This window comes from Ascaphus truei, chromosome 2 (assembly GCF_040206685.1).
Source record: "Ascaphus truei isolate aAscTru1 chromosome 2, aAscTru1.hap1, whole genome shotgun sequence".
Taxonomy (NCBI): Eukaryota; Metazoa; Chordata; class Amphibia; order Anura; family Ascaphidae; genus Ascaphus; species Ascaphus truei.
This window is the reverse complement of record NC_134484.1, coordinates 294,991,977-295,017,085: the sequence shown is the minus strand read 5'-3', so window position 1 is coordinate 295,017,085 and position 25,109 is coordinate 294,991,977. Positions and strand designations below refer to the sequence as shown.

Below are 25,109 nucleotides of genomic sequence, written 5' to 3'. Positions count from 1 at the left end.
ACCCAGCAGAATGAAGCTGACCTGCCAACTTGGAAAGTGGGGAGGGGTGAGCTTAAACATTGGGGGGAGGGGCCACTAACCTCCCAAAAACAACTGAGACCAGCTGCACATAGTTAATAAACACACAGATACCCAACAAGCTCTGAGAAACCCCAAACATTCTTCCCCTAATTATAGAGGTAATTAAGAATTTTAACTCAGGGAGTGTTAGGACCTGCTAACGGTCGTGCCTTGAAGTGGCAGCAAGCTTACAACGCTTTGGCCAAAGGGTTAAACTAAATTACCCTTTTTCAAGAGAATATATATGTACAGTATTGCACTGTGTAATTTTGTCACATTGGCAATAGCTTTGGGCATCTTTGTTAGCATTTTATTGTAGTATGCTGGTGACATCTTGTGGATGGATTTAGAGTTGCTCTTTAACAGAATACATACTACGATTTCTGTTTTACAATTTCTGCTTCATTTACTGTAGATATCACGAAAACCACCAATTTAAATCCTAAGCGCTGACTGACATGCAAAACAGGGAATAACCATTTCAATCAATATGATATAGAATGAACATTGCTTTCCTTGGCAAGGATAGCTACCATTTCTCCAACCTTTTTTGATCGAAATGATCACGTTACATGTACAGTACAGTATCAATAAAACACATACAATATACAGTATAAATAAACACTCGTTCTTTACCTTAGCGGCTATGCGCTATGGTAAAGAAGCATAATTTCTCTATTTTAATAATATTGTACAGTGAGCAGGGGGTTCCCTGAGCCAGAAATTAATGCTCAGGGACCCCCCCTGCTCCTGCTCAATATTATTAAAAATACAGAAATGCTGCGTCATTACCATAGCGGATAGCCGCTAAGGCAATGAAGGGGTTAACCCACCGTGCCCGCTTTATTGTGTGTAGTGGGGATGGGTGAGGGGGTATTTGGCCCTTGGTGTGAGTTTAGGACTTGCGGGAGGGGGGGGGGGGTTGCGGGTGCACTTAACCCCTTCACGACCGTAGCAGTTAATACCGCTACGGTCATGAAGGGGTTAAGCCCTCCCGCTACCCCCCCCCCCGCAAGCCCTAAACAACCATCGTTGGGGCTAATACCCCATTCACCCACCCTCCCGCTACCCACAATAAAAAAATACACACACAGCAGCCAGCCGCCAAAAAATAAATAAATAAATCTAAATAAATGACAATAAATACATTTGAAATACATTTTTATTGATAGTGTAGATGTGCAGGGGGTCTCCGGAGCTAAAGCGCACAGGTTTTAGGTCTGGGGACCCCCTGCCCCCCGAGATACAGGCCCCTCTGTGTTTAAAGGCCCCGATCACGTGACCGCAGCCTGTTAAACCAAGCAGAGGGATACCGGCACCCCCTAAAGGGGCCTGTTTCTCGGGGGGCAGGGGGTGCCCAGACCTGAAACCTGTGCGCTTCAGCTCCGGAGACCCCCTGCACATCTACACTATCAATAAAAATGTATTTAAAATAAGTTTTAATGTGCCGATGTTTGCGCAGAGAGAGCAGCGGATCTCTCTCTGCTGCAAACACATCTCGCCCCCAGTATGTGCAGTAATTTACTGAACATGTACTGTAGAATAAATGCATAGTTTTATTTATTCGGGTTTATTACACAGTATACTGTTCGGCCGGAAAACATCAGCATACAGCACAATATTATCCATCGAAATCCCCCCATTAGCCGTTTTCTTTTCTGAGGAAAAACAAAATGAAAAGTTTTAATGTACAGTAATGGTCAGCCCCCTAAAGAAGTACCCAGCCAGCCCCACCAAAATAATACGGCAACAATACAGTACTAACCATACTATTTCCCATTCAGCTTGCGCTGGCGCCGGTCCACTGCCAGTACAGCTTTCTTCATCACCCACGTCTATAGTTTGCAGCGGGACTAACCCACCTGTAATCGGTGGTTTGGGGTGTGAGTCCCAATCACAGTGCTCAATCCAAATCTGAACCTTTAGACAATAATCAATATAAGTCCACATATCATGGTAACAGGAAACTGTATCAGCCAGCAAGTAGAGTAATGAGACCCAGTGCTATATGAATGCAGCAAAAAAGATACTCAGTGTAATGGCAGTAGTCCATGTGTCATAATGGAATAAAGGTTAACATACCATTGTTGTATGGAGCTCGGCCATACCTAACCCTTGTGCTGCAGCACTATTCCAGGTCATCCAGTATCCCTGTGAGGGAGAAATATACTCACAGCAGGCTTGTTCCAATGCAGCGTGCAGCACGCTCAATATTCATGTAGAGGTTGAAATCCAAAGATTCCTGCGGTGCACAGCAAAATAGGGTAGAGGACCAGCAAGGTGTTGTTAAAAATCCTTTATTGAAACAGCATGGTACAGGGGACACACACTCTGACGCGTTTCGGACTGGTATAGTCCTTAGTCATAGAGCTATCACATAGAGATATGACTAAGGACTATACCAGTCCGAAACGCGTCAGAGTGTGTGTCCCCTGTACCATGCTGTTTCAATAAAGGATTTTTAACAACACCTTGCTGGTCCTCTACCCTATTTTGCTGTGCACCGCAGGAATCTTTGGATTTCTAACCCACCTGTAGTCAGCAGGTGAGGCGGGAAATCGCTTAGGTACATGCAAGCTTCATCAAAACTGGCCGCGAAATCCGACTCTGTCTCAGGGTTGTCACTGACAGTGGGACCGTCATTGGAAGCCGGTGCTGGTGCTGGCGCATTGCTTGGCAGGGACTGTCGCTTCTTAGTTGGTTTTAACACGACCCTTTGCCTTTTGCTGCCTCCATGATCATAGATACGGGAAAAACCCTGTGACACACACCAATACCCTCCAACAAATTGGGGCTCAATACGGTGAAAACAGGGGTCACTACATAACCTTTTCCTTATTGCACGCTTCCACAAATGAGGAGTTGGCGAAAATTTGTAAAAGTCATAGTTTTCGATAAAATACTGATAAATTTGAACAACTGTTGCCATCTTATCCTCTGTTGCATTAATAGCGGCCCATATCAAATAAGCATAACTTCTGTCAGGTTTTTGGAACACGGGCTGCACTTGAACACTCATGGTGGATTTCTGGAGAATAGTGTAACTGAAACTACTGGTCTTTGTCTTTATTTAATATGTAAAGCCTAAATTGATACATTTTTGCAATGTCTTCCTTCAGTCTCAAGACCAAGTTACAATGGCACACTGTGGTACAGTATCTTTTTTAAACGAAACAACTGCAAGCCCACACATTACTGATTCGGCGCTTTACAAGTCATGAGTTTATGCCATCTGGTGGACATGCGAAGCATTGCAGCCTAGTAAATCCTGATCATTATCATTTAACAGATCAGGCCCCCGTCAGCCAGGCATGAACCGTGGCTGGGAAGGCAAACGCAACGAAGCATGCAAGAGGTGAGCAGCGGCGGATTCCAGGTATCTGCCAGGTACAAACTGGGCATTTGCTCGAATAAAATGTGTCGGTGCAGTATAACAACTTGCTGCCCAGCATTTGTAGCGAATATATCTTTGCATATTACAAAAGCCATGTTTTGTGAAAATTCACAGCATCTTAAATATGTGCTCCATGATGTTAGGAGGCCAAATTCCTCCTTTTATTGTATAGTTTCCTAATTTTATAGGAGAAATCAACTAATATAGTATACCACTCTCCATGTACATAATTTCTAGTAAATGACGCAAGATAATGGTATTAAAAAACACAAATCTTCATTTTACAAAATATATTCTTAATATCCCCCATTTCTGTTTGAGTTATGAAAATGTGCATATTAATATTCACTACCAATTTATTTAAAGCAGCAGTCCAAGCTGCCATTTAAAAAAAAATCCCTTTAATATATGCATCAATACAATCCGCACAATGATAAATAATTAGCTAAGTTGCCAATCGATCTCCTGTGATAGATCGTGAAGATTCGACTTGGGGATTCACTAAATTGCCATCAGTGCAGCAGAAGAGGACCAAAGATGCAAAGTTCTGTGGGGAAGATCATGTAACCAGGCAGTCACTAGATAAAATTAGTGCACTGCTAGAGAGGGCAGGGCTCAAAAAGGGGTGCCAACGCCTGTTTCAGAAGAGGAAGGGGATGTTACTTTGTAAATGGTTGCTATAGAAACAAAAATGTGGTTACATTATAATACAATAAAAATGTAATTCAGATTTGTAAAAATAGTATTTTCTCACAGTACAGTAATGATCTATTTAAAAAAACACACATGTAGGATATCGCTTGGTCTGAAGCTTTAAGATTACATTGCTTATTTAGACATTCTTTTCACAAAATGCTCTAAATAATTAAAGTAGCTCATAGAAACCATACTGATTAATAAACTATTACTCACTGAATCCATTTTTTTTTTTTTAAATGACACTAGTTAACTAGCAACAATTATTTCATTCTATGCTTTGGCTGGATTTGATTTTTTTGAAAACTTCCTGCTTTCTTTTAGTATTTATAAGATATATGTAAATAACAGACAGACAGATTTCCCGTCAACATGCAAAATTTAGCAACTTGGTACAAAAAATATATTACAAAATTACATACCTCAAAAATGTTTTTGCTTGAGCTAGGTGTGGTGTAACTAACAAGAAGTCATCAATGAGTCGCATAAACACGCTAAATGTAAACAAGATATAAAATAAGACATCTTGAAATGTTATTGCAAAGTTTAAACATAAGGGATATCCTTAAAACCTGAACTGTTGGGTCTTGAGGACTCGAGGTGAGAAGCCTGAACTAAGGGGCAAAAAACATACAGATGTAGCAAACATTGATGGTCTGGTTAAATACTAATGCAACACATTGCCATGCTAGCAAAATTCACTTCATAAAGCCATCTGAAAATAGGAAGTTTTTCAGTTCTTTCTCCATATGGATAACTCCGCATAGTATCATTTTATGTGGAGCATGGCTTTATACATGTAGAACACTTCCCCCTCTCCTCCCCTATGGAAGATGTGGTGGCTACTGTGTATTTGGTGCGTTATCTGTGGCTCACAGAAGGCCTGAACCTCCGCCGCTGGGAGCCTGGGGTGTACCTGATTTGTCGGGTGACAGCGCCTCCACCTGCGATGCGACGGCACCATTCCCAAAAGGGGCTGGTATCACTTAACCGGCTGGTGTGTTGGACGTTTCGGTTGCAGCCCACATCCATCTCACTCATGGAGAATATTTCCCTTCGCTCTTCCAGCTTGGCCATTAGCCAATCCTTCCAGGCGGCAGGTAGAGTGGAGTTGCCGAAGTTGAATGCCATCTCAGTTGGCTGATCTGGCAGAGCCGCGGCGTTCACTTTTGTCACCAAAAGTCGGGAAACACAAAGTTCCCATGAGACCCGGGGGAGTCTCATTGGGAACACTTTCTGTTTCATCTATCTCTGTTGACAACCCTTCTCGCATTCTCCTCCCCATCACTCTTTTTGGGGAGGGTTTCCAAATCTCTATGCTTGCTTTCCTCGATTCAGGTTCTGGGGGAAACTTCATAGATCAAGCATTCGCAGAACGTTATCTGGTTCCTATCAGGCGTAAAAGAAGTCCCTTTGCTCTTCAAGCCATTGATGGAAGACCTCTTCAGCTGGCTTTTTTCTCAATGGAGACAGAGGTGCTTCATCTCAAAATTGAGAATAATCACTTGGAAAAGATTCAACTCAACGTTATTCACACACCATCCATTAGTGTGATTCTCGGCCTTCCCTGGTTACAGATTCATAACCCCCGAGTGGTCTGGCTCAACAAAGAACCCATTTAATGGAGCTCTTTCTGCACTAAGAACTGCATCAAAGAAGCAAGTATTATTGGGGGTACCACAGTGTCTGAGGAAAAGGAAAGGGTACAATTGCCAGAGGAGTATGCCTAGTTCCAGGACGTGTTCGAAAGGTTCTCCCTCCACATAGACCATTCGATTGTCCCATTGATCTGCTTCCAGGTACTACGCCACACAGGGGATCCTCTTACCCGTTGTCTATGCCTGAAACCAAGGCAATGAAGGAATATATTGCAGATAATTTACAGAAAGGATTTATACGGAAATCCACCTTTCCTGCGGGCGCTGGATTCTTCTTTGTGAAAAAGAAGGACGGAGCCTTACACCCTTGCAACAAAATTACCGTGAAGAATCGTTATCCTCTTCCCCTCATTTCTGAACTTTTCGATCGATTACAAGGAGCCAATATTTTCTTTTAATTGGATTTACGAGGTGCCTACAATCTTGTCAGGATCTGTCAGGGTGACGAATGGAAAACTGCTTTCAACACCAGAATACCTGGTCATGCCTTTTGGTCTGTGCAACATCCCAGCCGTGTTTCAAGATTTCGACAATGAAGTTTGTAGGGATCTCCTCAACTCCTTTGTAATCATCTATCTCGATGACATCTTAATATTTTCTAAATCTAAACAGGAACATGTTAATCATGTGAAACAAGTGCTCCTTCGCTTACGAGAAAACAGACTTTTTGCCAAACTCGAGAAATGTCATTTTCATCAAACATCTACTATTTTTCTTGGATATACACTGGCGACACACTTTATTCGAGCTCGGCTAGTCCCACGAATTCGGGTATACCCGGGTGTATTGAGGTTTGTGACTGTTTTCTGCCCGAGTACATTGGGTTATTTTCCAGGCAGGGATTGAAGCATTTTATTCCCGCTGGCTGCAATACTGCACAGTATATATATATATATACTGCATTACAATTCATGAATTTATGCCATCTGGTAGACACGCGAAGCATTGCAGCCTATTAAATCCTAATCATTATCATTTAACAGATCAGCCGCCTGTCAGCCAGGCATGAACCCTGGCTGGGAAGGCAAACGCAACGGGGCTTGTCAGAAGTGAGGAGCGGCGCATTCCAGGTATCTGCCAGGTACATACTGGGTATTTGCTCGAATAAACTGTGTCGGTGCAGTATAATTTCTGACACTGTCCTCACCTTGGACCCCGCCAAGGTCAAAGCAGTACTGGATTGGCCTCAACCCACCACACTTAAAGCAGTGCAGCGATTTCTTGGATTCTCAAATTATAATCGCAGGTTTATCCAGAATTTTTCTTCTTTAGAGGCTCCGCTAACGGCATTAACCAAGAAAGGAGAAAATCCTGCTTCATGGCCTACTTCCGCGCTTCACTCTTTTGCACTCCTCAAGAAGACATTTGTGCCCGCCCCTGTTCTTACTCATCCTGATCCGAAACTTCTCTTTACTCTTGAAGTTTATGCCTCGGATGTTGGTGTGGGTGCTGTCCTGTCCCAGATAAAGAATCCCCTGTCCAGGTTGCATCCTTGTGTTTTCTTTTCAAAAAAAATTCTCCGGCCAAATGTAACTACGATATCGGGAATCGAGAACTCCTGGCCATGAAATTAGCTCTCGAAGAATGGAGACATCTTTTGGAAGGTACCGAAGACCTCATAACTATCCTGACTGACCACAAAAATTTGCTATACATTGAGGATGCAAGTTGTCTGGGAGCCCGTCAAGCCAGATGGTCGCTATTCTTCTCTAGATATAACTTTATAATTTCTTATCTCCCTGGATCCAAGAATGTCATGGCTGACACCTTATCTCGTCAATTCTCTCTGGACGACAAGACGGAGGACCATCAAAAGCCCATTCTCTCTCCTAAATGTATCCTCTCGGCCACTGCTTTCGGAGCACTCAAAGACATTCTCTGCCAACAAAGTCACATTGCTCCTGGCATCTCATCTCCTCAGGATCGTCTCTTCACTTCATCACTGCACTGCAAGAAAGTCCTCGAGTGGAGCCACTCCTCCAAATCTGCGGGACATCCCGGCACCAGGAGGACCCTGGATCTCATTTCCCGCACATTTTGGTGGCCTGAGATGCAAAAGGATGTGAAAAATTTCGTAGCTGCGTGCCCAACGTGTGCCAGGACTAAAGCTCCCAGAATCCTTTCCTCAGGTCTTCTTCAACCTCTGCCTGTTCCAGACTGGCCATGGACACACCTGTCCATGGATTTCATTGTTGATTTACCTATCTCCAAGGATATGAACACGATTCTCGTGGTAGTGGACTGATTCTCGAAACAGTCTCACTTTATACCTCTCAAGGGTCTCCCCAATTCTCCTAAACTAGCCGATATCTTCATCAGGGAGATCTTCCGCCTTCATGGAGTACCTATGGTAATAGTACCAGACAGAGGATCACAGTATTTCTCGGTTCTGGCGCTCGTTCTGGCTCCAACTGGGCATCACCCTTCATTTCTTCTCAGGATACCACCCACAGACTAATGGTCAGACAGAGAGGACCAATCAGTCTCTTGAACAATATTTACACTGTTTCGTGTCTGATTCCCAAGACGACTGGGCCGAACTCTTACCCTGGGCAGAATTCACCCACAATAACGCACGTAGTGGTTCGACTTTGGAGTCCCCCTTCTTCATGAATTACAGATTCAACCAGTCTACTCTTCCTCTTGCTCTATCTTCCCTCATGGGTCTCAGCGGCTGACAACAGGATCAGAGAATTACAAGATCTTTGGAAAAGGATTCAGGTCAACATCAGGAAAGCGGTCAATAGGCAGAAGACTCAGGCAGATCGCTACCGCAGACCTGCTCTGGACCTCAAATCTGGTGAGAAAGTCTGGCTGTCTTCCAGGAATATCAGGCTGAAGGTCCCCTCTATGAAATTTGCACCCAGATTTCTTGGACCCTGCTCTATCTCCGAAAGGATCAATCCGGTTGCTTATAGACTTTCTCTCCCTCCTTCCATGAGGAATCCTTCTGTGTTTCATGTTTCACTTCTGAAACCCGTGGTCCAGAACACGTACTCGGTCCCTGTTCCTTCGACTTCTCCTCACATGGTCCAAGGCCAACCCGAGTATGAGATACAGTCTATTGTCAATTCCAAGTTTTCCAGAGGTTCGCTACATTATCTGGTGCATTGGAGAGGCTATGGTCTGGAGGAAAGGTCCTGGATTCTGAGTCATCGGGTTCACCCAGCTAGATTGGTCCGTATCTTCCATAAAAAAATTCCGAACAAGCCATCGTGGAGTCGCCTGGAGGTCGCTCCTAGAGGGGGGTGTACTGTGAGGAATCGCCATCCTGGCGGCTTGAGACCTCACCTCAAAGCTCCTGCCGGGATGGACACCCAGGAAGATCTTGCGCGGCCTGTCTACCCACCCGCGGACTCCATCTCCGCCCCCTGTTCCGGCGCCCGAAGGGTGCTCGCGCATCCAGCCTCCCCTCTGACTCATGCCCCAGTCTCGGCTCCCACTCAGGTGATGGACAGGACTGGGAGTGACTTGCGCACCGGTCTCCACCCCCTGACCTCTGTGACACGCGCGGGTCGCCGCGCACTCAGTCCCGCCTCCATTCCTGATTTGGCTGCGTCAAAGGGCAAACCTGTGTCCACCAGCAGCCTATAGGATTCGGTTTCCTGGTTCCGCCCCGGCTTCCCATTGGAGAATCCTCCTTTATATGCAAATTGTTGAGCATTGTCTAGTGTGACGCCGTGCCATGCAGCATTTGATTCCTGTCTCTCCTGTCTTATCTTGCCTGTTGATCCTGCCGCTGCCTGACCCTGCTACGTACATTGGACTCCGCACCTCTCAACTCCTGAACCTGGCTCCGCACCCTGATGATCCGCTACTCTCCAATTATGAACTTGGCAATGCACCCCGATGATCCGCTACTCTCCAATCCTGAACTTGGCTACGTACCCCGATGATCCACTACTCTCCAATCCTGTTCCGGCAAGTACCCTCTACTACTCTCAAATCTGTACTCCTGACCTGGCTTGTATGACCAATCTACATTCTAGGCACGCCCGCGTGGCTGTGGGTTGGCGTTACTCAATTCCCTACCTCAGCACCGCGGTCGCACTTTGTTTGTGGTGAGCTACGCTTTACAGGCAGGCTGTCGTAGGCACTCGATGATTCGTTGCTGCTTTACGGCGTCAGAACAGGTCCACTCAGAGAGCACTTGTTCAGCATGATCCTTCCATTCTTCAAACTCGGCCTCGCCAAGAGGCGTGGGCCGGATCCCTGAGAAAGCCTTGAGCTTACAGTATTGGTGGGAATCATATGACTGGTTCAGGGCTACCACCAGCTGGGGTAGAGTCACTCCCAATGCTGACTTCCCTGGGGACAAGTGTTGAGAAGCTCTTCACCTTGGGCTAGATATGAGTCGTAGACTGGTCTGGTGCTCAGTTAGGAGGGGTGCCTCCAGTGGCGTCCCGGGACTGAAAATCACCCTGCGTAGAAGGGGATCTGAATGGAGTAGTGGGCACCCTGTGAGCAAAGCGTTGTATTTCCTGAGAACGCGGGAAGGACGTGGAGTTTCCTCTTGGTAGGGCATTGTGGCAAAGAGTTTGGAACTGGAAGTCGGCATGGACAGTTCAGGAAAGATGACCGGACAGCCCGGGGGCAGGTCTCCCAGAAAGTGTAGGGCCACGGGAGTGTCGTCCTCCCTTACTTCATGGCGGGTCACCATGATGAGGTTGTACCAGTGAAAAGTGGGATCCCATTTCCGCCCTATTTGCCAGACAAGGGCAAACCCCAGGAGGGGCCGCAGTTGATCAACGACTCAGTGGGTGATGCCAGAGGGCACGTCCCCCACTGCGAGCACGTGGCGGAGAGACTCGTTCAGTTCCAGCGCCCAGTTGCGGACCTTTTGCTTGGACGGGGAGAACATGCTGGGGATATGAACGGCTAATTTTGACTTTGAGTGGGGCACCCCAGGTCTGAAATCTCAGCAGCGCCTCCAAATGTAGCACACTTCCCACCCCTGCTATGGAAGATGTGGTGACCACTGTGTGTTTGGAGCGTTACCTGTAGCTCACAGAAGGCCTGGACCTTCGCCGCTGGGAGCCTGGGGTGTACCCGATTTGTCGGCTGACAGCTCCTCCACCTGCAAGGGATCCCAACGGGGTGGGATAATCCTCTTACAGGAACAATACTAAGGATGCATCCACACAAATATATGCTAACAACCTTTACTACACACAATAATATTGGTAACCTGTACCACACAGAAAGATAGACCCCAACCTGAAACCAACAGTGAGTGTCCCCAGAGTACATTGGGTGCCAGACACCAATTCCCTAATGTCCATTCCCAATGTCAAGGTCCACCCAACCTGTTGGACATAGCGCTATCCCGTGGATTGTTAGTGCACTTGGTTAGGTACCTTCCCAGGGCTCCAGCACCCGGGTGTTGCAGAATAACAAGGAGGATCCATCTGATCCACTGTTGTCATCCGCGATGGCGTCCGCCTTCGCGTGGGGGTGAATTTTGGCGTGGATAATATCACCCTACCGTCTTTACCGTGTCACTGGTCTGGTCCCTGACCAAAGGCCGCAGTCGCCGCTTAGCGTCTCACTGGTGCTGTACCTGACTATATGGCGCTAAGGGGGGAAAGGTCCCTGACTATGGGCTTTCCCTATAGCAGCCACAAGCTACAGTGAGTCGGGGCCTAGCTGGGGCCTAAGGGGGAAGATCTGGCCTAGTCCAGGGGAGCACTGCTCCCTGGACACTACCTGCTCCTCAGAGGTCCCTCTTCCAACTGGCGTGGCTCACAGTGCGCCAAATGTATCTTTTCTCTGAGCAGGAAATCTCTGCAGCCCTATTGGCTGATGCGCGCCAGGTTGTCTCTCGCCCCTAGGCATTGTGGGGGCTCTAGTTCCCCATGGAGCCCTTTTCCTTGTAATGGCCGCTTCAATTACAGTCCTTCTGCGCATGTGCGGGCTCTGTAATGGCCGCCGCGCAAGTGACCTCCATTGCGCATGCATAACTAACAAAATGGCGGTGCCCTGAGCGCTCGGCCCGCCTCTCGGCAATCTGCCGACACCCACGCGCTGCCGCAACAGACACGGAGGTAAGGGGGACCAACGGGGAACCAGGCTACATACAAATATAAAAAATATAACTAAATACTGTATAGATATTTACATTTTATTATTTTTAAATAAAATAAGACGCAAATCTCTAAACTGACTAGCTCTGCTTTTTGCAAATTAAGCAAATTAGAGGATTATATACAACCTACCCATTTTGTTGTATTCCACAAAATAGTTTATTTTCCATATCTCCATAGCATAAACTGCAGAGTAGTGTTGATAACATGGATCCCTGTGGTATTCCACAGCATTGTACATAGTACCTAGAGACAAAGAGGGGGAGAATAAATATTCAAATTGAGCACGATTTAAAATAAAAAAACAGGTCATAAAACATAAAACATTTATTTACATTGATATTAATATACATGTTATCATCAAACAGACCACTCCTGAAACTGAAATAGGGAGACGTTGACATTAAATTCATAAAACATTACATTTGTATGAAAACGGAATAACATTTTAAAAAAAAACTGTCCTTCAGTTTGTGGGGCAATATAATTGCAAAGAGTTTATATCAGTTGCTATCAATGTTTACATTCCTCAAAACATATTTTAATATAATATATAATTCTTAAAAAAACATACAGGAATGGCAAAATAAAATATAGCGGAGATCAGGTTTGATAACATGGAAAAGTCCATAGTTAAATTGTCAACTAAACTGGTGTTACAAAAATAAATTAAAACAAAAAGTGAATCCCTGCACTTCTACCTTTGGAGTGCTGCTTAGCGTGCTGCTAAGGATTGAGCAGTTTGTGGCAGGCCATCCCCTCCTCTTCTAGGTATATAATCTCCCAGTAAGGTCCCATTATTTCACTTCACTTGCAGACATGTGAGTATCTGTACTGGTATATACCAGTTTTTAACTGCACTAGGTTATATAAGCATATGCTTTGATATTTTAACCCCTTCTGGACTTATTTCACATAACACTAGTATGCATTTAGCGTAGGGACCTGCTATAGAGACTTACCTTGACGTGGTTAGCAGGCTTGGCATTATTTGATCAAAGGATGTAAACCAAAAGTCTCCTTTTTTCTTATAGGTATTTACACCATACATATATATATAAATATAAATATATATATATATATATATATATATATATATATATATATATATATATATTCCCCATTGATTGCTATCCCAAAGGGAGAAGCGCAGGGATTCACTTTTTGTTTTGCACATTTGTATGGCCAATTCCTTCACTAGCTGCATGCTCCTTTATAAGGAGAAGCGCAGTGATTGTATATTTGTTTTACAAAAATATAGTAGTAGACTGTCACGGAAGAGACCAGTACTTTTTTTTTTTTTAACAATCTTTTTTCCTTTATTGGAGACAGATAAAAGTTGGTACATTCAGGGGTTACAATCAGTACAGTATTTAACAATCGGATAGGATTAAGTTGACTTGGTTGTGTTCTATGGAGACAGTCTCAATAAAGCCTTTTCTCAGTTTGTCAAAAAAGAGATGGGAAGGGGGAGACTCAGGTTGGGGGGGGATAGATGGGAACGACAAAATATGGGATGGGGGGGGGCAAGTTTCGGGGAGGGTCGGAGGAGGGGGGGGAGGCGATAGGGAGTTCCTCTCTTATTATCAGTGCCGGGGGGTAAGTGAGGGGAGATGGGGTTATTTTTTGTAATTGGGTCTAGTCTGGTGTCGAGATTCCTAGATTTATCCATGGTTCCCAGGTGTTGTGGAATTGTGGCATTTTTTGCCTGAGCATTGCTGTTAGCCTTTCCATACTCATGACTAGGTTTATTCTGTTTACTACTGTCCTTCGTGAGGGTGCTTTCAGTTGTTTCCAGGCTGCTGCAACTGTACATCTCGCGGCCGTGAGTATGGCCAACATCAGTCTGGCCTCGAGGGCCGGGATGTCCTCAATTGGGCTGCCCAGCACGTATGTCAGAGGGTCCAGCGGGACCTCCAGGCCCAGGGTCTCGTCCAGCAAGCTCTGGATTCTAGTCCAGAATTTCTGGATTTCGGGGCATGTCCACCATATGTGGGCCATGTCCCCTTTCTGTCCACATCCCCTCCAGCACAGGTCTGATGCGCCGGGGAAGATCTGGCTCAATCTACTCGGGGTCAGGTACCATTGAAATAGTATTTTGTATATGTTTTCTTTTGTTACTGTGCAGATTGAAGTTTTGGGGGCTGCCTCCCAGATGTCCTCCCACTCCTCCAGGTCTAGGGGTACGCCCAGGTCTATACACCATTTTTGCATATAGGCATGTGTGGGCGAGGGGAGGGAATTTTCGATTATTCTGTAAATTGACGTAATTAGTCCCTTCTGGTATTCTCTCACTTGGCAGAGGGACTCAAATTTGGTTATGGGGGGGAATTTTGAGGACGCGGACAGAGCTCTGAGAAAGTGTCGTAGCTGTAGGAATGCAAAAATGGGGAGGTGGGGGGCCGCTAATTTGTTTTTGAGCTCCTGGAAGGACAGAGCTTCATTATTCTCCAGCAGATCCGCTACCGTGCTAATATGAAGGTCCTGAAATAGACCGATTTGGGCTTGGGTGCATCCCGGAGGGAATTCAGGGTTCCGAAGTATGGGGGTGAGTTGGGAGGGGGGAGAAGTTAGGCCATATTTCCCTCTGTTTTTGGACCAGATAGACCACGTGCATTTCATTGCTCCTAACTCAAATTTCTGGGGAGGTTTTCCTTTATATTCTGGGGACCATAGCAATATAGGGAGGGGGAGAGGGGATATATAGCTAGCCTCCATTTCTAACCAGCAGGTTGTACTCGGGGGGCTGTTCCAGACTACTGCTTGTCTGAGCTGGGTCACGTGGTAATATCTGACCACATCTGGTACTCCTAGTCCACCCCTCGTTTTAGCTGCTAAGAGCACTGACCTCGGGACTCGGGGTTTCCGATACTTCCATATAAATTGCATTATTTGCTTTTGAATATCTTTTAGGTCGGCTAACGGTATTGGGATTGGAAGGGTTTGGAAATAGTATAACAGTCGGGGAAGGATATTCATTTTAGCGGAGACGATTCTGCCGAACCAGGAGATCTGGTATGTATTCCATGTCTCTAGGTCTCTCTTGATTTGACTAAATAGGGGGGGATAGTTTGTTTTATATAGCATGGAGTACTTTTTAGTGATTTTTATTCCTAGGTATTTTATATGGGACAAGTTCCATCTATACTTGTAGTTTGATTGGAGAAGTTTCCATGTGGCTTCGGGGAGGGATATATTCAGTGCCTCAGATTTGTCCCTGTTTATCTTGTAGTCTGAGGCCTGACTAAATTCATCTAATAATTTGTGGAGATTGGGCAGGGAGATATGTGGGTTAGCTAGGGTCAGAATGACGTCGTCCGCGAAAAGGGATATTTTGTAGTTTTTATCAGCTATAGTTACACCTGTGATGTTCGGGTCTGCTCTAACTTGGGCCGCCAGTGGTTCTATTGATATTGCGAATAGCAAGGGGGATAGGGGGCAGCCCAGAGACCAGTACTTTTAACACTTTATACCTTCCAGGATCAATTCACTAGGCACAACAAGGTAATGGAATAAAATGCGGTTAATTCTGGTGAGACTAACAGACACACAATGATACACAAAATACAAGAAATACACACTTAACTGGGGATCTGGGGGGAGTCTCTAGCCTCAACTAGGTGGAGGGTGCCTGCTTTGGAAGGCTTATCCTGTCCGCTCCACATACAGAAACTTTACAGTACCCTTTTCGGGAAAGGCTATACCCGCTAAGCGCGAGCAAGGCAAAAGCTGGAACTTGTCCTCAGCTAAGCTAGGCTTCTCCGGCAACTCCGTGCTGAGTGCTTTGCTATTCAGAGCAAAGCACTTTTGAAAAGTCTGCAAGCGCTTCAGCAGACCAGGTTCAAGATCGTCTGGTTCTCTGATCGGCCAGTCCCCTTACACACACCTCGCTGTTCTATGTTCAACATGGAGAAAAGGCTGGCGACCAATCAGAGAATGGATTGTAGCTGTACCAGCCAATCAGAGCTGGGGGATTGTCTGGCTGTACGCATCAGAGGAAGGGGTGTGTCAGGAAGCCAGCAAGTGGGAAATTCGAACTGGCCACCAGCAACGGATTCCCAATGCCAGCCCCATACCACCGGCTGGGTAGGCTCCACCAAGTCAGGGCGAACCAAGTGTCCTCCTCGCGGGGAGCTGTTATTCCCAGAACGGTACTCCGCCCTTCCCCGCTCACCAAACGTTCTGACATCTCTCAACTTCCCTTCTCCTCTTTGAGCCTCGATCTCTATGCAGACTTCCTGTCTATCTCTCGGATTACCAGGACTGTCTGTATAGAGAAGAATACCCAATTTAAAATGTAACTTTCTTACTCTAACCTGGGCTTGGGACAGCAACGGTTACACTAAGCATTGCGGGCTGAAAATACAATATTCTAAAGGGAAGATATTAGCGGGACAATATGTAGATGCGAACCCACAGACCAGACGTGGTCTGCGGGTAAAATGGGGGGACAACCAGTAACTTTTCCCCCAACCTTGTACATATGTTTTAAGCACATTTCCACCCAAATATCCACCCTTAAACTCCCACTCCCGAAATCCCAGGTTTATGGCGCAACAGTTAAAGTTATTATACACACCGTGCCCCCGGCTTCTAAACTACCGGGGACACAAAGTTTTCAGGGGTAAAAGTTTGGCTTCACCTTTATTATGAAGACTGGCTACCCCTACCATCAGAGAAATGGGGGAGCACAGTATGAGGAAGAGTATGAGTTTAAGGAAGGTAAATCTTCTTTAACTGGTGATCAATTGGGTGAAATCACTCCAATTGATTCATCAGCTTTGGGGTAAACTCAGTGGGCGGGAAAATACATACGGAAAAATACATACATGTAGATGTATATAGATGTATATAGATGTATATAGAAATAAATGTATCACTTACACGGCCTTGTGTAAGTTCTATTACATCAAGGTATCTTTCACTTCCAGTTCTTTCTTATGATGTAGGTTTTTCTTCTGTCTTGTCTTTGTCTCACACTGGTTCTGGGATGTCCCTCACCGCAGACTTTGCTTCCTCCTCGGGCTAATGTGAGTGTTCTTCCATAAGGGTGTCTTGATTTCACCTTTTTCAAATATCTGATGTTGAAATGCCAAAAGGCTCCAAAAAGAAGTCTAATGATGTTTTGCAATTGTCTCAAATGGACGAGCAAAATAGGATACAATGGACCATGTGTAATCACCTAATATATGGTGAGAGGGGGAGGGGGATATGGAGTGAAAATATAGATTCAAATACTCACACGGATCAGTGTGAGTACACACTGGTAGAGGTTTCTTTAACTTCTTTTTCAGTTGTTGTGTCCTCGTGTCTTTCTTAAATTCAGGGTAGGTGTAATTGCTCCATACAGAGATGGAATACAGACTGCAGTGTGTAATATTGTGGTCAGGAAATACAAAGGCTTTATTTAAAAGTAGATAAAATAAAATAATAAAAACTAGTGCTGAAACAATAAAGCACTCAAAAGACAAGTTCTAAAATACATAGGGAGTCGCTCGGTGATGAGTGGTAGGTGATCTCTGTCCCCGCATCCGGATTGAGAGCTACAACGTCACTTCCGGCTCCTCTATGGTGGCTGCAACTGTCCAAAATGATGAGCTACGCGTTTCACCCTATACCGGGCTTCTTCGGGCTCTTTAAATGGGGATGGGCCAGGTACTAGTTGATTATATACGGTAGCTGGCCAATCGCTCTTCTTTAATTAGTTATTCTTTAAACAGGTTTCTAATTGCTGTCCCCTTTTTTGGTTGCGCGCGCATCCAAGAGTGATTATATGTTTCACATATTGTTATAGAAATAGCAGAGACAAATGTTTATTGTTAAACTAACCCTTATATTAGCTATTAGCTTATAAACTAAGGTTTATTCAAAGCACTATAGGGTGTCTACAACAAAATTATACCACTTGGCTGATTTTTTATGTTACATACTGTAATTTCCGGACTATTGAGCGCACCTGAATATAAGCCGCACCCACTGAATTTGAAAAAACGTATTATTTTGAACATAAATAAGCCGCACATGTCTATAAGCCGCAGGTGCCTACCGGTACATTGAAACAAATTAACTTTACACAGGCTTTAACGAAACACGGGTTGTAACAAAAATAAATAGGCTTTAACGAAACACGGCTTGTAACAAAAAATAAAAAATTAGCAGTAAACAGTAGCCTACCAAGAAAGTCATTGGTCACTATCTTCCTCCTCCTTCGGTGTCGGAGTTGAATAGCCTCAGAATTGCTTCATCCGATATTGAATCGTTTTCATTGTCGCTCTCGTCACTTTCATCCGGAGGCAAATCCCCCGCTGAGCCCTCTTCAACACGCAGCAGTCCAGCCTTTCGAAACCCGTTGATGATAGTGGATTTTTTGACAATGCTCCACGCTGTCAGGACCCACTGGCAGACTTGACCATAAGTTGCTCTTCGCATGCGGCTCGTTTTAGTGAAGGATTTCTCCCCACTGGTCATCCAAGCCTCCCACTGAACACGGAGCGCCACCTTAAATGCACGATTTACACTGATGTCGAGTGGCTGCAAATACTTTGTTGTGCCCCCAGGAATCACAGCTGGAATTGAGTTTGTCCTCTTGATGGCTTCTTTCACCGAATCTGTTATGTGGGCTCTCATGCTGTCCAAAACGAGCAATGCCTTGTTCCTGTGAAAGAATCCTCCCGGTCGCTTGCCGTAACACTCCGTATGCCATTCATGCATTAGGCTTTCCGTCATCCATCCTTTATTGTTGACTTTCACAACAATTCCTCTCGGGAATTTTTCTTATGGCATCGTCGTGCGTTTAAAAATCACCATCGGTGGAAGCTTTTCTCCCGATGCCGTGCAGCTCAGAACACAGGTGAAGTGCGTTTTTTTATGCCCAGTTGTTTTCAGCGTGATGGATGATTCGCCTTTCCTGTTGACAGTCCGAGTGAGAGGCAGGTCAAACGTCAGAGGAACCTCATCCATATTTATGATGTCGTGCGGGCCAATGGAATGCTCCGCTATCTTTGCATCAGTGAATTTGCGGAAGTTTGAAACTTTTTCCTCGTAGTCGGGAGGGAGCTGCTGACACAGACTCGTCCGTACCCTGATGGACAGGCCTTTACATCTCATAAATCTGAGACACCACGATGGTCCACCTCTAAAATCCTCAAACTTCATTGCGGTGGCGATTGTTTTGGCTTTCAGTCGGATCTGCACAGTTGAAACACTTCGGCCGTCTGCTCTCTGTGTGTTGAACCAGTCTTCGAGCTCATTTTCTAGTTCGGGCCATCTGCTTTTCTTTCCTCTGAAAGCTTTAGTTGTCTTTTTGCACTCAATTCCTCACGCTGCTGTTTCCAAGTCTTATCATCGACTCATTAAGACTAAGCTCCCGTGCAGCAGCTCTATTTCCTTTTCCAACAGCCAGATCAATCGTTTCCAACTTGAAAGATGCATCATATGCATTTCTCCGTTTCTTTGCCATTATGAGGGTGACAAAATGACTACCATAATCAGAATGATGGGAAGTTTGAGCGCGCTCGATTTAATCTAAACAGTAAACAAAAAAGTTGTTTGACCTTAACCCGTTCGGCAATTTCATTGGTCTAATGAAAGCTTCATGCCGCCAAAAAACTGAGCATGTCACAGAATGTGTTTTTTTGAAAAAAAAAATTTGAAAGCGGGAAAAATCCATATATTAGCCGCGTCATTGTTTAAGCCGCGAGGTTCAAAGCATGGGAAAAAAGTTGCGGCTTATAGTCCGGAAATTACAGTATACAGTTTTAATTCACTTTAGATGCAATATACTTTGCATATGGATTTGTCACATCCTCTTTCAATTATACACACAGCATTTAACTTATGCCCACACCCGCAATGCTCAGGTCTCTGCTATTTCTATAACAATATGTGACACACATAATCATGTATAAATATATCTTTCACCCAAGCTTGTAACATCAATGTGTGCAGATGCGCGCGCAACTCACCTTTAGATGCACGCGCAACCCCAATTGTGGTAGAAATTAGAAATCATATCTCTCACTATAGGCCGCAACACTAATGCTTAAGGATGCGCACGCAACCAAAAAAGGCGGCAGCAATTAGGAAACCTGTTTAAAGAAGAATTAATTAAAGAAGAAGAGCGATTGGCCAGCTACCGTATATAATCAACTAGTACCTGGCCCATCCCCATTTAAAGAGCCTGAGGAAGCCCAGTATAGGACGAAACGCGTAGCTCATCATTTTGGACAGTTGCAGCCACCATAGAGGATCTGAAAGTGATGTTGTAGCTCTCAATCCGGACGCGGGGACAGAGATCACCTACCACTCATCACCGAGCGACTCCCTATGTTTTTTAGTACTTTTCTTTTTAATGCTTTATTGTTTTAGCACTTGTTTTTATTATTTTATCTACTTTTAAATAAAGCCTTGTATTTCCTGACCACAGTATTACACACTGCAGTCTGTATGGAGCAATTACACCTACCCTGAATTTAAAAAAGACACGAGGCCACAACAACTGAAAAAGAAGTTAAAGAAACCTCTACCAGTGTGTACTCACACTGGTCCGTGTGAGTATTTGAATCTATATTTTCTAACGTATGTGCTCTAATATTCTCACCCGCAAAGGGCGGATAGTTCTTCCCACATACTGATAATTACAGGGGCAAGTCAAAATATACACTACATATGTGCTTTTGCAATTAATAAATCCCTTCATCACCTACCTCTTTTTTTTAGGGCACTTGGAGCTATATTGTCTTTTATAGCTCCAAGTGCCCTAAGAAAAGAGGTAGGTAATGTTAATAATACATGGTTACCTGGAAAACCCAAAGGGTTTTTTAAGTGTGATAAATGCAAGGCCTGCAAATTTGGAGTTGACAAAATGGATACTTTTATTTCTACAAATACAAATGAAACTATAAAGATGAAGGGATTTATTAATTGCAAAAGCACATATGTAGTGTATATTTTGACTTGCCCCTGTAATTATCAGTATGTGGGAAGAACTATCCGCCCTTTGTGGGTGAGAATATTAGAGCACATACGTAATATAAAGATTGGGTTAGAAACACACAATGTGTCTCTCCACTTCAAACAGTGTCATAATTCAGACCCCTCTGGACTTAAATATATGGGGATTGAACAAACATCAGCCCATTGGAGGGGAGGAAATAGAGTTCAGTCTTTATCAAGGAGAGAATCCTTTTGGATTCATAGGTTGAGAACGCTGCAGCCAAGAGGTTTAAATGTCGATTTTGACATAAATGCGTTCTTAACCTAATTTAGAAGTACATATACTCTCTAAATTCCTGAGATTTGTCAATAACTGTTGACCTTTTTTGGTTTGTTTTTTATGTTTGTTTATGTGTCTAATTACTATATATTTTTTATTCTAGATATATTCAACCTTGGATCCACTAACAGTTAATGTTGTGTAGAAAGGGTTAATATCTGTGACCATCCTTCTGTCAGCGTTGCTGAAGATAGACAGCTTTGTAGTGCAGTCTTGGCTTCTTGCTCCTTATCTAAACGTTCATAAAGACAATCAATCGCTTTCTGTGCGGCTTGAAGCGTCTGAGTAGGGGCATCTTTCTTTTCTTCCACTATTCTTGGGATACGTCTGTGAGTTGCCTTAAGCTGCAGCATATCTCTTTCATCAAATGCAGACTCTGAGGTTAAATTTTCAGTCTTAATTTCTTCTGCAACTTCCACAGTAATGCCTCCCTTCTTCTTCTTCTTCCTTGCTTTGAGAAGTTCTGAAGAATCAGTGGTACTGTGTTCACATTTACTGCTCAAGACTATTTGAGTGGGAGCCATAATTAAACCACACTTCCCAAGAAACCAGTAAAGAGGAAATGTGTTTTTAAAACAGAAGCATTAGAATGAACAATAGGAATATTAGACACAGAGAGACACAAGATAGGAGAGCTGACCCTTTGAGACTTTAGCATCAGTCACAGAGATTTATAAATGCAAGGAAAAAACATAGACAGAGAAACCTGTAGTTATATCTGAATCTTTAGGCATCAGGTGTAGGGATATCATATAGACAAAGAAAACCTGCAGTTGAAACTGAAACTTTAGATATCAGGCATATAAATATCATAGACAGCAGGAAACTAATACAGAGAAAACTTGTAGTTAGATCTGAAACTTTTGACATCGGACATAGGAATATTAGACAGAGAACCCTGCAGTCAAATCTGAAACCTTTGATATCAGGCGTAGGGATATCATACTTATGGGGAACTAGCAGGTAAACCTGAAACCTTAGAACCAATCATATGAAAAACTATAGATGCAAGAAAATCAAAGCATGCAGCAACAAAATAATGGGAGCACTTTTGTCTTTTGAAATGAGGACCCTGTGAACAGCAGTGGTCCAACCAGGGAAAGCAGTAAATCAAGGTAACCGTCTTAAATAGAAATGTGAGTCTGAAAATCTGCAGTGGCCCACCCACAATGCAGAGACAATTCTTGTCCAGGTAATGAAAGTCTGAAAATGGCAAAAACAGGTACTGCAGGGAGGGTTATTTTTTTGTATTTTTTTAAAAGGGAATTCTTCTCAGGGAGAAAGTGGCACAAAAAACCCTGCAGAAACCTTTGCAGCAACAAAACCTTCAGGATCCCAACTGGGAATTCAAAAAACAAAAACAAAAAAGTACTTATCTTCCTCCAAGCGGATAGGGTCTGCTGAAGCAGGAAGGCAGAGAATCTGTTCCAGCGAGATCCAGAAGTGGCCTTTGCTTTCTGTCACGGGAGACTCCTGTGGCGGGTAGGATCTCGGTGGCCGGAACAGCAGGAAGCGTAGTAGGGGTCACAATCAGAGGGTCCGAGGCAGGCGGCAGACAGCGCAGTCAGGAAACAAGCAGGGGTCCGAGGCAGGCGGCAGGTAGCGACGTCAGGTAACAAGCAGAGGTCCGAGGCAGGCGGCAGGTAGCGACGTCAGGTAACAAGCAGAGGTCCGAGGCAGGCGGCAGGTAGCAAAGTCAGGTAACAAGCAGAGGTCAGCAACGAGGAGACTGGAACAGGACATGGGAGCAAGGACAGGTCTGGGGGCAGGGACTGAGAACAGGAACAAACAGGGACAAGCCAGATACTAGCAAGGGCTTTTACTGTGAACAGACGTCTATGGTACAGGTACAGAAAACAGATGAGGATATCAGAAGCATGTACATTAGGAATCTGACTTCAAGCAAAGGCAAACACAACAGACAGGAAGCAAGCTATAAAGGACAGAGACAGGAGCAACAAGAAGACAGACAGACAGAGGAACCCAGAGCCAACAGAAGGCAGCAGCACACCCAGTGGACAAGGAAGCTATGGCTAGTCAGGAGGTCTAGGCGATCCTGACAGATAACAATGAAGAATTGCTATTAACAATGTCATGAGCAATGTTTTGCTCAAATGGAAGCACCGCAATAAGTGACCCTTGTTTCCAAAAGGGCTGAAAGAGACTGATACGTTTTTTAACTGGTATGATAGCATGTAGTACAGCACACAATATCTTTATTAACCCATGCAGCAGTGTGCTCCAATTACACTGAGGGAGACAGTAATTAAAGCGGGGTATAGAAAGCCAGGTGTTTACACTGTTTGTAATTAATCTATTAAACAATCAAGTACCTGCGCCTATATATACCATGTACAATGAGCATCCGGCAGGAACCTGACGAAGCTTACTGCGAAACGCGTTGTTCCCTGCCGGAGCTCATTGAGAGAGGGACCCAGCCGACCGCAGGACATCCGGTGCAGATCCTCCCTTCCGGTTCCACTGCCGGACGCGTCAGTGAGAACGCAAACGGAGGAAGAGGTCTTGCTGGATGACCACGCGGCTGATGCTGGGCAGCAAGAGTTGCCATTTGTGTGAGTGTGTTCATTGTTTTTCATGTTTCATGTTTTAAACTGTTATCAATAAAGACTTTTATAGCCACTAACTCAGACTTTGCCCATCCTTTGGTCTATGGGCGCCTGGGAGAGGAGCCACTCCTACACCACACCCACTGGGGGTAGAATACCGAGACGTATCCACATCACCTGAGCAGGTTGACATCACCCACTGAGGGAACAGGCTCACATTAGGCCGTGTGAGTCTTTTGTCTATTGTCACTCCGCTTCAGGAGTCTGTACTTACCCACCTCATCCATCGTTGAGGGTGAAGTCTCACACAAGCCCGTGTGAGTCACTGAAACTAATTGCTTATGTTTCATTTGCTGTATATTTAGTGGCATTCACTTATACCCCTCCCCTCCCATCCTCCCCCCCTTCCCCCCTCACACGTTGATGTATGCACTAATACTGTGTTTTATTTTATTTCATTCTGTTATATTCTTCATTACAGAGCGTACCCTACAGTATGATAAGGGACGTCAACAAGATCAAGAGAGTGATCCAGGCACAGGCATGGATCGACAGTGGCAAAACGTTTCAGGATTGCATCTTTACTGACGAGTCTATTGTATCTCTGGAGAGATTTGCCATCTTTGCATTCCACAAAAAAGGACGCATATCTATAAAGCCACGTCCAAAACACCCAGTGAAGATGCATGTGTGGGGTGCCATCTCTAGGTGTGGACCAGGATGCATCGTCATCTTTGATGGTACAGTAAAAAATGCACAAAGTCACATGCTGTAGCCTTATGCACTGTACTGTACTACTGTAGTGTACATTATTTTGAGCACTTTTCTTTTCTTGTTACAGGAATCATGAATAAAGCTTTTTTCCAAGAGCAAATAGTGCCTGAGATTGTGGAATACATCACACGTTAATTGCCAGATGGTCACCGTTTCTACCAGGACAACGATCCGAAGCACACAGTGTCAACTGCGCATATTCTTGCCTGCGGTATCAACTGGGTGAAGATGCCAGCGGAGTAAGTACGGTAACCGTGTCTCATTTTCTCTTTAACTAATTGTCCTTTTTTCCCCCTCCAATGACAGATCGCCAGACTTCAATCATATCGAAATGGTCTGGCATCAGCTGAAGGATCATATCCGAAAAGTGGTGAAACCCTCAAAAAAGGATGAGTTGGCGAATGGCATAATGAGTTTTTGGAACGATGTACTCACCGTGGAACGATGTAATAAATATATTGACCATATTGCGACTGTGTTGCCCATTGTGATAGAGTGTAATGGGCAAGCATCAGGAAGGTAGTATGGTACAGTACTGTACTGTAGTATGGTAAGTACAGGCACACCAAGTACAGTATGATACAGGTAAGTACAGTATGGCAC

General features: G+C 44.6%; 1 protein-coding gene across 8 annotated transcripts in view; it reads right to left on the bottom strand.

Moving 5' to 3' along the window:
• The window catches only part of TERT (telomerase reverse transcriptase), a 505,909-nt gene that overhangs the window by 121,851 nt on the left and 358,949 nt on the right, over positions 1–25,109 (bottom strand). For 7 of the 8 annotated variants that reach the window (XM_075586351.1, XM_075586357.1, XM_075586358.1 and 4 more), the window contains 2 exons: positions 12,024–12,137; positions 4,573–4,644 (listed from right to left, as the gene is read on the bottom strand). In XM_075586351.1, coding sequence (XP_075442466.1) covers positions 4,573–4,644; positions 12,024–12,137 — 186 coding nt within the window. The remainder of the gene's footprint in view (positions 1–4,572; positions 4,645–12,023; positions 12,138–25,109) is intronic. The other variant, XM_075586352.1, reaches the window with a different exon arrangement.